Source organism: Microcaecilia unicolor, chromosome 2 (genome assembly GCF_901765095.1).
Source record: "Microcaecilia unicolor chromosome 2, aMicUni1.1, whole genome shotgun sequence".
Classification (NCBI taxonomy): domain Eukaryota; kingdom Metazoa; phylum Chordata; class Amphibia; order Gymnophiona; family Siphonopidae; genus Microcaecilia; species Microcaecilia unicolor.
This window is the reverse complement of record NC_044032.1, coordinates 425,201,183-425,216,171: the sequence shown is the minus strand read 5'-3', so window position 1 is coordinate 425,216,171 and position 14,989 is coordinate 425,201,183. Positions and strand designations below refer to the sequence as shown.

General features: G+C 43.6%; 1 protein-coding gene across 1 annotated transcript in view; it reads left to right on the top strand.

Moving 5' to 3' along the window:
- The first annotated feature begins 662 nt into the window (after positions 1-662).
- UBE2D3 (ubiquitin conjugating enzyme E2 D3) overlaps positions 663-14,989 on the top strand; it is a 129,291-nt gene continuing 114,964 nt past the window's right edge. Inside the window, exon 1 of the mRNA XM_030190758.1 lies at positions 663-1,516. Coding sequence (XP_030046618.1) covers positions 1,493-1,516 — 24 coding nt within the window. The 5' untranslated portion in view covers positions 663-1,492. The remainder of the gene's footprint in view (positions 1,517-14,989) is intronic.

The window sequence follows — 14,989 nt, the reverse complement described above, 5'->3', positions numbered from 1 at the left end:
CTTCTTGCTCTCTAAATCTCTCTCCCTGTTCTGGACAGAAACTACCGCACTGACCACCTCCATGCAATATCACGTTAGCCCTTATGAGTCACAGTAAGGTAGCAGCGCCATAACGCTGGGACTAATGCCGGAAACTTCCCTTCCAGCTACAACCCCTCAATTCAGTTCCCGCACGTTCCCCCAAGAACATAGGTGCGAGTTGAATGGGACCAAATCCAGCCGGCGCCATCTGCGTGGTCAAGGCCGAATGTGAACGGCCCACAGCTAACCCCACCTCCACGGTCTGAATCTCGACTCCTCGCGCAAGGTCACAGAACTCACTTCCACTTCCCTGATTGGGCAATATTTTAGTGACGTCAGTAACCTCTGCTTCCGAATTCTCGATGTTTCTATCACATATATAGCCTCGCGCCGGGCAGGTGCAGCTACTTTGCGCTTTAACCCTCTTCCCCCCGTACGCGCCAGTAGTTAAGACTTATTTCCATCACAGACAGAATACAGTATTAAGAAGAAACTACTCTCCCCCGCTGTATTCTAATACGCTCCTGATCCCCAGCTGGTTCCGGTAACACCTCCCCGCCCACTCTCAGACTCCTCGGGCAACTACGTCATCCTTTGCGAGACAGATTTAGATCTGCGGAAGGATACAGGGTGATACGAATTAAAACCTTGATCATTACTTAATAGTAATATATTTATTTGTTTCTACACTTTTTTAATCGATCTTATTAGAAAAACCTTGTGGGGAATTATAATCGCTGTAGTTGGGTGAAGGAGCTATTCGAACGAGTGCCGCGGCCAAAGGTGTAAGGGCGGTGGTGATGGTCGGAAAAAAGCCTATCAGTGTAGAACAGTGGCAAATGTAGGGGCGGAGCTAGTGCCACACGTAGCTTCCCCAGTCCCGCAGTCGGATAGCGCATGCGTGTCCATGTCCACTCCACAGCTTTGCTGAGTGAAGTAGTGGAAGACAGTGAGTTCGAGCGAGGTCTAAAAAGGCGGTGTGAGCGCGAGGGTGCGCGCGGCGGCGGCTCAAACTCGGTTGTGTGTGCCTGTGATATAGCGCGGGGCGGTTGGCGGCGAGGAACGCGCGCGCTTCTGCCCTATCCTCTCGAGCCGGCCGCCACTGACTGTTCGGTGTCGTCCTTTTCCGCTCTCTTTTTTTTTCCTTTCTCCCTCCCTCCCTCTTTCCTTCCTTTCTTCCCCTCCCCCAATCCAACTGCTGCCGCGGGCATTTTACCCACCTCCTGCCTGCACAAATTTAACGTAAACGAGTGGGCGACGACGGGCGACGACGACGGCTGAAAGTAAAGGAGAGGACGAGAAAGCGCTTGTGCACCAACCGGCGACGTCTGCGTCCACGGAAGCAGCAGCCGCTGGGAGGAAGGAGGGGGGGAACAGGAGTGTCTGAGGCCTACAGTTGGAGTAGGAGGAAGCCGCCGTGCCCGCGGTGGTCGGGCTGTAGTGATCACCGACGCAGAGAGAGCAAAGGAGGATGGCGTTGAAACGTATCCATAAGGTAATAATCCGTTTTTTTATTCATCTGTATTACAAAGGTATGTGACTCGCCTTTTCATGGCTACGTTTGGCGCTGTGATTGAGTGTGGCAAGGCCTAAGTACGTATGTGTGTGTGTGTGCGCTCTGAGTCTCCCGCCCGCTCCAGCGCGGCCTCGTGTAAAACCCTAGGGCGGGCGGGGGAGAAAGAGGAGGGATATATTACATATATGCGTCTTCTTTACCCCCATCTTTGCACACTTAATAACTTGTATGCTGTAAAATGGCGGCCGTGTTGGAAAGGTGTATGTAAGGGATCCCCGCCGCCGTTTTCTCCCCACCCCCCCTTTTTTTTTAAAGTATTATATAGTAGCCTTTTAGTCGCCAGGCTGCAGCCCTTGCTGCAAGCGGCTTCGGAGCACCGCAGGCTTTCCGGGTCCTCGGGTTTGGCCAAGGAGGTTTTAGACATGAGTAGGGCTGGGTGGAGGTTTACCGATTAATCCTAAAAGTATCGTGATGAGCTTATCCGAAGCGCTTTATTTATTTTTCCCGGTAGGCTGGCAATTTTATTTTCAGTTTCAGTTGACGTTTCTGTCGTGAAAGAGGAGTGGGAGCGGGCGCAAACAACTTTAATAAAGCCTGCCCATGCTGGTTCTGCTCCACCATTTTCTTCTCAGCCCTACATTTTAGTTGGAGGTATAGTGGTGACATTGTCTTAGTTTTTAACTTTTTTTTTTTAGCATAGTGGCGCGGTTCATGCCACTAATATCGTGGGGAGACTTGTTAATATATTTAAAGGTTGAGATGATGTAGTGTAAACAGAGTTGAAGCAAATATTTAGGTTTGTGTTCTGCTGACCAGTGCTGGGCCTAAAGTGAATTCTGAATTTTATTTTTGTTTATAAATTGAGTGCAATACACTTTCAATCGTTTTTCACTATGTTTTTACAGAATTGGGGGTGCATGGCTAGAATATAAATTGTATAGGGGGAAATTTAACAGGTTAAAATGTGATTCTTGCTATACCTTATTTGATATCAGGTTTCATGTTTCTAATCTAAAACTGCAATCCTATGTGAAATTGGCTAAAGGAACTGATCTTGTGAGCAAGTAACACTAGTCATCAAGGCCTCTGCAGAAGCTACTTTTCATTTGCCTGGTCATATAGGTTAAATTTAAAACAAAGATTCCCAAAACCCGCAAAGTTGGGTGCATTCTTCACAAATGCTCGTATTTCGATTGGGACAGGCTAGGTAATTTGGGTGGAAGCTTGAGGCCTCTTAAATGTAAATATCAGTGGGGAAACAAATATGGAGGTGGGGACTGGTTAAAAACTGGATCTATGTCCAATATTAAATCAGATTAATTTTTATTTTCCTACTCCCCAACCCTGGCTTTTATCAAGTGCACCCCCCCCTGTAAAAGCAGGATTTTAGCTATTGATCCAGAGCGTCCAGCTTTTACTTCAGGGTTGCCGTTATGCTTAGGAAGCCAGTGCAATAGCTGGATCTTGGGTACTGGCGCCAGGAGCTGTCTGCAAAAGCAGAATATCGGCTGGAACATGGGTCTTGTGCAGTGATTTCTGCAGCTGAAAGCCCTCAGAACAAAAGTTAGATCTGGAGTATCAAGCACCCTGGCGGCTTTTAAAGTAGAAGTGGAAAACATAGAATTCAGAGGCTAGGAAGCCGTCCCTAGAAGCCTTGGGAGGAATGCATACTTTGAAATGTTAGTGTTCAGACTGATGCTTTTTGTTTTGCTAGTACTCCCCATCCTGTAACACATTTGGTGTTTAATTGTTGGTGGCTTCCAATATTTTTGACAGTTTTCTAATTGTTTAATGTTAGATCAAGTTGGAGTCTCTCCATGATGGATTGGAAGCTACTTAAGGAAGTACCAAACCAAGCTTTCCTGTAGGCTCTAGAAATTCATCTGCCAAGACTGCTCTCAGAGCACACCTGCCACCTAGTCTTGTCTCATTTTGAATTATGATGGCCTGTCAGGCAAGGATCAGGTAGTCATTTGATAACTTGGCACTTTACTGCTCAATGCTAAGTGTTTTCAGTTTCCGTGGGTGGCCCTTTCCTGATCTAGGAGTCCACAACGTGTGCAAATATCAAGATAGACTACCAGTGAAAAGGGTGGCTTTCAAAATTATGTTCTGTAATCTGTAGGAATATTCAATTACATTGAACTGGCTTGTTTCTTTTATGAAAAGCTCAATCCCAAATATTTAAAATCTGCTCTGTCAGTTGGTGAATCGCTTGTAATAAAGTTGGATCAGTTATTGCCTGTTGTCATCTAGTTATTAGCCTTGATTCCAATTGTGTGCCTCTTCAAAGAACAGGTATCCCTTTTGTAAAAAAAGAATCCAAACAAAACGAGTGCTTCTGAACCATAGGACAGGGCTTAAATCCCAAGCACCTGGTTAGCATAGCACTTGCCCCAAGATGGTGGTGTGTTGGAAAGAGCTCCTCCCTTCTGGTCTATCACCTGGTGACTCAACTTTAAATGGTGCAAAACTAAGAGGATTCTAGTTACTGCAGCCATGTTGACAGGTGTTTGTTTTTGGGAGGGGTGAATGTTTGGAGTATGGCGGTGCAGTCGATTATAGGACAGATCTGTTGTAGACTGGTTACTGTTACTCAGACTAGCATGAAGGATGGCTGGGTGGGCATCTGGGCTAAGGTATACCTTGCTGCCTGTGTAACAACCACTTCTCCCCCTAGAACAATGCATTAAGTACCTGATTTAGTTATTTTATAATATTTTATAATACTTTTTTGTTTCCATACAATGTCTGTTAATGACCCACAAAAGAGGTGGGAACACCACTGCTTTTTAACTTCAGTGGGATTTGAACTTGAAAACTTTTTTAACTCTGGGCCACGTGCACTAAACTTAACGAGCCAGCAACATGGTTTTTAAACTGGTTTTAGCCAGTTTAATGCGCAAGTAGTAAACCGGGACATGCACAAAAGGGCATTGTCCTGTCACTGTAGCAGCTAACGAAAGCGGAATGCAGATGAGCAAATTAGTATTGTGTATGCGATGTGATGCACTACCGTTTTCTGATCCCCTTACTGTGGAAAACCTAACGGGAGGTCAGCACCTCTCGTTGGGGCTGCTGTGAGGGAATTGGAAGGAAAAAAAAACATACAAACCTTACAGCTGTCTTTTTTTTTTTTTTTGGCTATTTTCCGGCGCAAACCTCCCCGGAAAATTCTTGCAGAGCTGAACAACATCTATAGCGAGCTCCAAAAACGTCTGAGAAGGACAACAATCTGGGAAAAAAATGTCCAAGTGCTCGTCTGGGAAGTCCTTCTAAAGTGCCTAACATGGACGTCCTTCACTCACAAAAACAAAAAAGGACGTCCCTGTTGAGTGCTTGGATGTTGCAGCTTTCTCCAAGTGAAGGGGGTACTACTTATTTTAATCATTGCTTTAAAAGTTGAACGTAGGAGCTTCCTCATCGCCAGCTGAAGCTCCTTGAGAGCTAAACACGCCATGATTGGCTGAGGGAGACCTGGAGGAGGAGCTACCTTTTGGGCACCCTTGAGTTTGAAGAAAAGCCCGTCCTGCTCGTCAGGGATGCCCTTTTTGTTGTTGTTGTTTTTTTGAGTGGACGTCCATAAAGGACGTCCTTGGCATGCTCAGAGCAACAAGCATAACGCTTGGTGCTCTGGGCATGCTCAGCTGGCTGACTGGCTTGGAAGGAAATCACATGCAAATGAGCTAGCAGTGAGCAGCTCATTTGCATGTGATTTCCTTGATGCATGCCTGTTTCTTACTGTTTCGCTAAGTAACTGGTAAGGGAAGGGCTTTAACCTTTTTGTTAGTGCATGTACCCCTCTGTCCTTAAAGCTAGTGCTTGACAATTGAGCTAGGACAGATGTGTAGATATATGCTATACATTTTATATCGCATGCAATGTGGTAAGGATATCTCATTTTCAAAACTTTACAAATTTCTTAATGTGGTTCTTCATAGTTAAAAAAAAAAAAAAAAAAAAAAACTAAAAACTTTGAGGTTTGCCCCAGCAGTTTCCTTCTGTTCTCTAAGGCTTACAGCACAGTCAAGCAGTTGCTAAAGGAGCCATAAAATTATCTGAGTAGTAGCTAAGACTACTTGGCCTAGATGCTCAAAACCCGATGCTAGTGCTAGGAGCCCAATCTGTGCACATATTAATGTGCACAGCTTACACAAAGCCTTCCAACATCTGCACTGAAGATCACTGCGAATCAGGTGATTATTCACTGCAGTGCTCAGAATACAGTGCAGAAACTAATACTGGCCTTAATGCTAAAAGCGCACCGCCAGTTCAGGGATAGCTTTTGGGTTTTGAGGAGAGGAGTTCTACATTTTTTCGCATTAAATTGCTGGATTTTGTCGTTTGAAAGGAGAAATAAGCCTGTGAAGTCTGTGAGTCCAAGCAAAGCTGGGACTGAGGAGGTCTATTTCCTGTGTTTTTGTGATCCTCATAGGGAATTTAAACTGCAAAAAAAAAATTGTGTGTGTGTGTGTGGGGGGCTTATTTCATGGAAGAGGGGGAGAAGTTTGCTGACGTGGTCTTGCGCTTATGTTTTGCCTGGCACATGAGTTTTGCGGTAAGCGCAGCTCTTGTACTCGTGTTAGTCATGGTCCTCCCCCATGCTTTCGCTTTACTAGCTTGCATAAAACTTTGCTTTGGACATTGGGGGGGGAGGCGTACGCAGCCTTGTAGTGCTATAGAAATGCTAAATAGTAGTAGTAGGGGAGGGCTAGTTTTCAGCACTGTTCTTGCACGGAGATGTTTGCGCTTGCCTCTAGCACTGGAATTTTGAGCATCGGGCCCCTTTGTTCCTTGATGTGAGAACTGTTAACTAAATTCTGGCCCATTTTGCTACTTAAGGCAAAAAAATAAAAAATATATATACTAGTAAAAGGCCCGTTTCTGAGCAAATGAAACGGGCGCTAGCAAGGTTTTCATCGCCAACACCCCCCTCCCTCCCTTCGTTGTTCTGCCATTGCTCCACCCCCAACGTCATGACGTTTGACGCGAGGGCGGGGCCCGGAGCGATTTCCCACCCACCCCTGCCTCCCTCCCTGCCAACCCCTTCGTTGTTCTGCCATTGCTCGGCCCTCGAGGGCGGGGCCCGGAGAGATTTTGGTGGCTTCACCACCACGAACCTTCGAACCTTTTTGAAGGAAGTCAGGGACTTGGCTTCACTGACGTCAGTGTCCTCAGAACGTTGAGGGTGAGTTTTATTATAGTAAATATGTTTTTTTTTTTTTTTTTTTTTTTTTTATTTAAGATCCCACCTGACCTGGCTTGTGGGACTTTTCCCTTGCTGTCAACTTGATTTTATTGGAGAAATATTCATGTTGTAGGGGATTCATTTGTGGAATAGTGGAAGTGTTTTTTTTTTGTTTTGTTTTGTTTTTAACTATTTAGGATGCACAGATTCCCCTTTGGACATCGGTCACTGTTTGTGACTCAGTGAGTTTGAGTTGGGTTAAGGGAGGGGGACTTGAGGAGGGGTCCAGCAGACCCTCTGCATAACTCAAAACTCACTGGTGGTCTAGTTACCCCCACCTCCCAAAAATCCCTAGTGGTCCAGTGGACCCCAGACCTATTGGGCCCTGGAGTCCTATGTTGCTTCAGCCCCTCCCAGTGCACCATTTTGTTCTGGGCAGGGAGGAGGCGGTTGTCCTATCTCCAATCTTGACAGTATATGGAGGGGTCTGGGGGATGAAGTGAAAGGATTCCCACTAGACCACCAGGGCTTGCCACTAGGGGGTCCGACCTGGGTCCCATTGGGTTGCTGGGGATCGGGGGGGGGGGGGGAGTTCTACGGAACCACCAGGGAATTTTGGTTCTAGAGGGGGTCATTTGGTCTGGAGGGGGAGAGTCAGGTTCATCCCTGGTATGTGTCTGTGCAAGCAGATTACTCCCTATAACTCCAGACCTGTCTATTTCTGCACAGTGCAAAGAAGTGCAAAAAAAGGGTCTGCATTAACTGGATTGCTCATTAATACTCATGAGCTCCTTGTAATGCATTTGCATAGGGTTTTTGGTAGCTGCTAATGGCACACGTTAGAACCACAGAAAATCCCTTTGTGTGCTAAATAACATTTGCTTTAGACTGGCTGCAGTCAGTCTAAAGCAAAAGTTTCCAGCCCTGTAAGCTTTATGTTTTGGGCCCTCAGTATGTACCTTGATTTTTCAATCTGAGATCTGAATGGCTGAGTTATTCATAAATCACAGGCAGAATTGCTCATTAAAAGCATATTGACACATGATAGAAGTTGCTTAAAGTCACTGTCACCTGGGTGACTATAACCTGGGATCTGTTAAATTAAATGATTAACTTGAGGACAGTTGCTTGATGGAAGAGCGGCTTCTGGTGGTTGACCTGTTGAAATCCAGATGTCATTAAAGCAGCGCAGAAGTGATCTGCTATGCAGACAGATTAAAGCTCTGTATTGGAATCTGACTAAGCTTTATTTTGTTCTCTTTAGGCACAAATGGGGATGAAAATATGTACTCAGGTATCATATTATGATTTTACTTCAAAACTGGATATGATGCACTTTCCAAACTTCAGAAGGAAGGTGCAGAAGTATGAATCATTTGACTTAATTGCTAGCATTTTGGGCATGTCCAAATGGGTGAAAATTTAGTTTCATCTGGTAGACTGTACAGGGAGGCAAAGTTACATGTTCGAGGGACTGGATGGTATTGGTTAAGGAAAAGTGTTGCTAGCCAGCCTGAAATCTTGAGCATTCCAAGGTGTTAAAATCCAGTAAACATGCAACATAATACAGTAATGGATGGCAGTGCAGTATTTTTGGTAAATTTATTCTTACACTTCAGTTTACAAAGCCTTTTAGTGGTTTAAATTTTTCTGTTCACAATCAAAATTGAAGCAGTCACGTGTGTGTCTGCTGCTGGGAGGAAATGCTTTTTCCAAAGCTCAGAACCAAGTTGTGAGAATGCACAGCACTCAGGTCCTCAAAAAAAAAATTTTTTTTTAATTTTGCCAGTCAAATGTGAAAACTGTCCCAGAAATTGATGTGCTATATCATATCTCGGTTCCTTGTTGCAGCTTCATGTTGTGCCATTGTCCTGGCAGGGAATCTCTGACTTCACACAAATGTTCCTGGGTCTGGGAAAGGTACCATTTTCCAGCTCAGAATAAAAAAACGTCCTCTTTGCAGAAGTTAGGGGACTGCAGTCTAGTAATTGATTTTAACTAGATATTGCCTCCAGCCTGTCAGATTATGCTGACTTCCTGCCCTGAAGAAAAACCATTCTAGTTCAGAGCAAGGGCAGCAATCATACCAAAATCCACATGAATCAACAGAAATCTGCCAAAGTCCAGGCATCCTACATCCTGCCTGTGCAAGACTTATGCCAGATTGGCATGTAATGCAAATAGGCTTGATAGGGCAACCCCTCTCAAATTCTTTACCTCGGCTTCTGGTCAAAGCATGAGCCCAGTTTGTTATATTTGGTTCTGTGACATATCGAGCGAGGGTGTGCCTGTAGAATAGCATAGCTGGGTAAGGGATATATGTGAAAACAAGTGTTTTTTGTCATATGTACCAGACCAATCCAGACTAATGGGTTATGTCCATCCACCAGCGGAAGGAGACAGAGAAAAAATAGTTCCAAGGGGTATAAGTAAAAACAAGCTGGACCAGGAACAAAAATGCCTCTGTAGTTCAAAAAGCAGTCATAAGCCGGCCTTAGATTAGCAAGGCCTGCACAGTGTGTGGTTGGTGGGGTGGCCCTGCCCCAAACACAACCCATGAGTCTTCTAATTTCTTCAAGTACTAGCCAGACCTTCTGGTTCACTTCTTCTCGGGCAGGGCTAGTGTTCTTAAGGTGGCTCAGGCTGTCTATGGGACTATTCTTAAGGGTGAGGGGTAGAGTTCTGTAAACCCCCTCGCAGGTTCATAGAATTCTTTTAGGCTTGGCCCCTAGTTAAATGATCCCTTAGTATTCTACCAGGCAAAACCCTGTGTGCAAGGAGTTCTACTTTACATTTTCTATCTGCGAAGGGAGTTGGATCAAAGGATTTATATCAACTGCAATTCTTATATCAGGCAGCACTATTGGAACAAGGATCCTATAGAAGTCATGTAAGAAGGCAGCTCCTGCCACTTGTATCCCACATTAGCCATGGAAGTTCAATGTGGCTTACTGCTTATAAATAAAACTAATACATAAATGACTTAGACAAGAATTAAATCGGCAATATTTCTTTAAAAAAAGTGAAAAAAGGCCCAAGAACCAAAACTTGTGGCACACCACTGACAACATCCTTTTCCTCAGAATGAGATCCATTTATCACTACCGTTTGTCATGTTCTACTCAACCAGGTACTAAGCCGGTCACTTTAGGGCTCATATCGAGGGCACTCAGTTTGTCATCTGTAAAAATGTGTCAAAGGCTTTGCTAAAATCTCTAGCACTGTCCCTCAATTCAATTCCAGTCAGAGATGATCAGATTTGTCTGACAAGACCTGCCTTTAGCAAAAGCTTATTTGCTTTGTGTTATTTTTTCACACCTAATGAATTACTGCCTTTGCCATTACTAGGAGACTTTAGGGTGTCACAAAATTGCCTGCTGCCCCTTATACAGTTGATAAACCGATCTTTTTGGGGAGAAGCTTGAAGTCTTAAGTGCATTTCAAATTATAGATGAAATATATACATAGCACACTTTAGTAAAAAGTGCGAAATGCAAAGAAGCCCATGGGAATGGAATGGGCTTCTTTAGTGCACCTTAGTAAAAAGCCCATTGCTTGAGTTTTTTTCTCACTAAACTGTGTAGCATCAGACTTTAGGCTATCTCCTAATAGAGCTCAGCTTAACACCGGTTTAGCCAAAACCCTCGTCTTTTCATATATCTAAAGTTCTCAGTGGTTTGTAGAAAACAATCTTCATAAACATACATTTGTTTTAGAATTAAAACATGCCATGTAAATTCAGGCCAAGGTCCATTGAGTTCAACATACTGTGTAGCTAGCTGGATCACAAGTACCTAGCAGATTTAAAAAAATTCCCATATTTAATTTCTGATGGTGAACAATGGCCCTCCGAAATCCACATGACTTTTTTTTGTTTGTTTTTTTTTAATTTTTATTTATTGAATTTCAAATTTTACAAATGAATATCAATTTGTAAGGTAATACAGAGAAACAGTTACAAGGCAATTACAAAATAAAAGATATGGATATCTAATCGTAATATTTCTTACTCTTCCTTAGACCACAACAATTATTTGGGGGGAGTGGGTTTAGAAAACTAAAAGGAGAATTCAATAAGGAAAATCAAGTTTAACCACAATTGGCATAGTCCTATGTTTATCCCGTCATATTCTATTCGCTGATTCAGTTGTTCCAGTCTGGCGGCTAGTTGGAATCTTAGAGTCCAGAAATACCTTCAGCTGACTTGGCTCAAAAAAGACATATTTAACACCTAATAAACGTATCACACATTTACAGGGATAAACCAATGTAAAAATTGCACCCAAAGTTTTTACATCTTCTCTCAGGATCAAAAATTGTTTTCTTCTTTGCTGGGTCACCTTTGTAACATCAGGGTATACCCATATTTTTTGACCACAAAAGAGTACTGTGGAGTTTTTGAAATATAATTTCATAATCATATTTAAGTCCTGCTCAAATACAAAGGATACTATCAGAGTCCCCCGGTTAGTTGTTTCAACCATAGAGTCTTCTAATAATGCAGTTAAATTCTGTAGGTCAATATCATTTCTCTGAGGGGCTATGTTCACCATATTTACTGATTGAGAAGCCTCTCCCCGCTTCTGAGTAACTGGAAGGTAATACACTTTATTGCAAGTGGGAATATCTTTTTTTTTTTTGTTTGTTTTATTGAAGCAAACCATAAAGAAAGCACAACACAAACCAAGATCAATGTACACAGTATCAAGTAACAGTGCTAGGATACAGTAAAACTATTACAAAAGAAAAGGAGCAAGGTAAACCTCTAAACCTTTTTTTTTTTTGAAAGTTATTTAAGGAACCCCAAACTCCCATCAGGCCGTACATACAGTTATGCTGCTTAGCTGTAAGCTTCTCCATTCATAGATATAGCTGTTGTGCTTTAAGAGATGCACAGGGGGCAGGTCATCCGCTTCCAACGGGTTACCAAGGTCAATTTTGCTGCATTCATACGAACTGGGTACACTTCAGGCCTGGTATATAGCATGACTGACTTTTTTTTTTTTAATGGACTTCCTTTGATCACATCTTTTGATAAGATTCTATAGCTTATTTGCTGCATTTGAAAAACCATAGAACCTTTATATGCTAGTTGGCTTTCATGGAATGTCTTGTGTTTGACAGTCTAACCAACCAGCCATTTTTTATTTAATATCGTTCTAGTTATGGTTTTTAGAAATTTAATTGTATTCTTCTCCAAGCTTTAAAGCACTAACCTATTAACCTCTCATAAGGGAAGTATTCATCCTTTCATCACTTTTGTCAACCTTCTATGAAAATTTTTTTTTTTCTAATTGCACCATATCCTTTTTCAGGTGAGGTGACCAGAAATGCAGAGTGCTCAATATGCAAAAACACCAGGGATCTGTGGAGGCATTCTACTTTTTGGCTAATCCCTCATTCTGTTTTAGCAGCTGTAGCACACTTGGCTGAAAACTTAAAAATTTCCACAACACTATGAACTAGGGTGGTGACTCCTGAGAACCCAGCATTATGCACTTGTATTAAGGAGTTTCCCTATTTGCAACACTTTATACTTGTCCACATTTAAATGTCATTCTGTCAATATTTACTTTATTAAAATTTAGTATAATTCTCTACCCCACTGGAGGAACTAAGCAGTTTAGAGTCTAGCAAATGTCAGGAAGGAACTACAAATTATGGACAGTCAAGAATTCATGCCCAGTAAAGAACAGAGGGAAGAGTAGGATGAGAGTTCAGAGGAAAAACGGGACCAGCAAGGACATTGATCCTAGAACTCCGCTAATGGTAGCCTGGGAAAGCTAAAAAAAAAAAAAAAACCCCAGGATTTAATGGCTGACTTAAAAGGGGAAGGGATGGTTTAAAATCCTTTAAACAACCAAGACTGTCATCTTTACAAAAGTCCAACTGATCTCTTTATCAAGTAAAGGTTTCATGGGGTTTCATAGATGTGGTGGAATGATCAAGGTTTTAATAGGGGAAACCTATGAATTTTTGACCAAATCATTTAAAACAGTTGCCTTTGAAACAGTTTCCTGTCCTGTGTATGGAAGAATTGGCTCAGTTCTTAAAGAATTGAGAAATGGCAGATTTCTGGATGCTTAGCATTGGAGTTTCAACAAAAAAAACCAAGCAGTCCCACAAAAAATCAAAATGAAAAAAGGGGTAGGATTGACCAATGTGATGTCAGAATAAAAAAAAATTCTTTATTCATATATACACCAGCATTTGCTTGAAGACAGCACCCTACAATGGACTCAACATTTAATGGCCTGAGCGCTACCCCTAGCACTCACCTGGGGTTAGCCCTATCCAGCACTGCCCAGGCCCTCCTACACCTGTGCATGTATGCCTACACTGGCATGCCCTCCACACACCACAGAGTCCTGTTTGCCTCTGGGTGAGTCTCCCACCGCAGGTTATTCTCTGGTGGTTTTTAGGGACACTGGGCGCTGTAGTCTTGGGACCCCACAGTTCCTAGGAAACGGACCGAGAATGCAAACTGCCAGGATTCTTAGTCCAGGACAACAGTGGATTTGGCCACTGTTGGATTCTGGGCTTGATGGACCTTTGGTTTGTCTAAGTATGGCAATACTTGTGTACTTACGTAAGATGGGACCCTCAGGTGTGCGTGCCCAAGAAAACATCCACCGCACCCACCAAAGTGAGCCATGAAGGAGAAGCTGCTCCCCGGTGTCAGACTGCACAGCAGTATCCAGACACAGTGGTCAAACAGCCAGGACAAACACCTGCCACTGCTCACAGGTTCCTACTTTGCAGCTTCATTGCATGCCCCCTAGTTCCTGCCGTGCCACGTGATAAAGTTTGAGGCACTGACACACTCTTAGGACTGCCTTCTGGCACCCTTGATTGGTGACCGTCTTGCCGGTCCTGTGGGATTTCATTCACCTGGCAGCTTTGCAGCCTTATGTGGCTGTGGGAGTAGGGGTAGTTCACCTTGTTTCTCTGCTTTGAGTACCTTGCAGGAACAAGGCCCTCCAGGAGAGGAGGCCTGGGAGGGCAGCTCTTGGACCCCTGTCGTTATGCAGGTGCTCGCAGCTTCCCAGGCGGCCATGGGCGAAGGTCTGTGAAGCGGTTCTGTTGGGTCAGCAACCCTAAAGGCAAGTAAATGGCTATAGGGATTTATTCCGGTGGGTGCTTCACCCACATAAATTTTCAATAAGCCTGTTTTTGTTTTAATGTTCCTCTGGTCTTCTCTTGGCAGTTCTGGTCTGGGAGGAGGCGTAAAGATACGAGGATGGCTTCTGTTATGAGAGGTTTGGTTCCAGGCTCTACCTTTTAGAGCCATAGCAACTCAGTCCCTGGGTCCATCTGGAACACTACCTGGTGCCTACATGTTATCAGTCTGGGTTTTTAGGCTCCTGACAGAGTTCAGTGTTTTTTTTTTCCCTGCAATTACTTTGGATGTTGTCTTCCTTCTTGCCTGCCTTCACAGTTTCTGGAGTTTCTTCTAGGAATTTGTCTAAAATGTTTCCAATTCCAAGCCGTCGGTGCCTGCTTTTTCTTTCATTGCTCCAGTTATGGATTCTGGAGCTTAGTTTTTGTGGATTCACAGGTGGAAGACTCCAGGGAGAGTCCTTGTCTCCTGCAGCTTCTCGTACTTCTGTGGCATGGGGTCGGAGGTCCGTGAAACTGGGCTGTGGCTTCCCCAAACTTAATGACTGCAGTTTGGCAGGTAATTATATTTTAGTATATTAAGGACAATGACTGTGCATCTTCTACGAGTTTCATGAGGAGTGGACAAAGATTGACTAGCACTGGCTTCGTACGTGGAACCTTTCCTAGTCCGGCTCTGCCAGGAGAGCCTTGGGTTGCTCCGGTCTAGTTTGGCTCCAGCCTCAGCACCTTCTAAAGCTCTGGTTTTCTGTGGAGACCTGCCTAGCTCCGGTTCTGGCCATAGAGCAGTGGTTCCAAAACTTTTTTTATCTAGCCCCTCCAAATAACACACTGATTGCAATTTATAACAAATTGCTATTCTACTTGTGAAAAGTAATTCCATTATTATACTTCCTCTTTGTACATCTGTATGCTGCACAAACCAACATGGTTAAAAATGTGAGATTTAAAAAAAAAAAAAAAAAAAAAATGCTACCAACAAAAAAGAATGACAACTTGGATGCAGCAGTTCATAGGTTTGTGCCTCTTTCCTTGTTTCCCTCCATCTATGTCCAGCATTTCTGGCCCCCCTGCCCTCCAGCCGTGTCCAGCAATTCTCCTCTCTCCTTGCATCCCATCTATGTCCAGCGGCTTGTCCCAGCCCC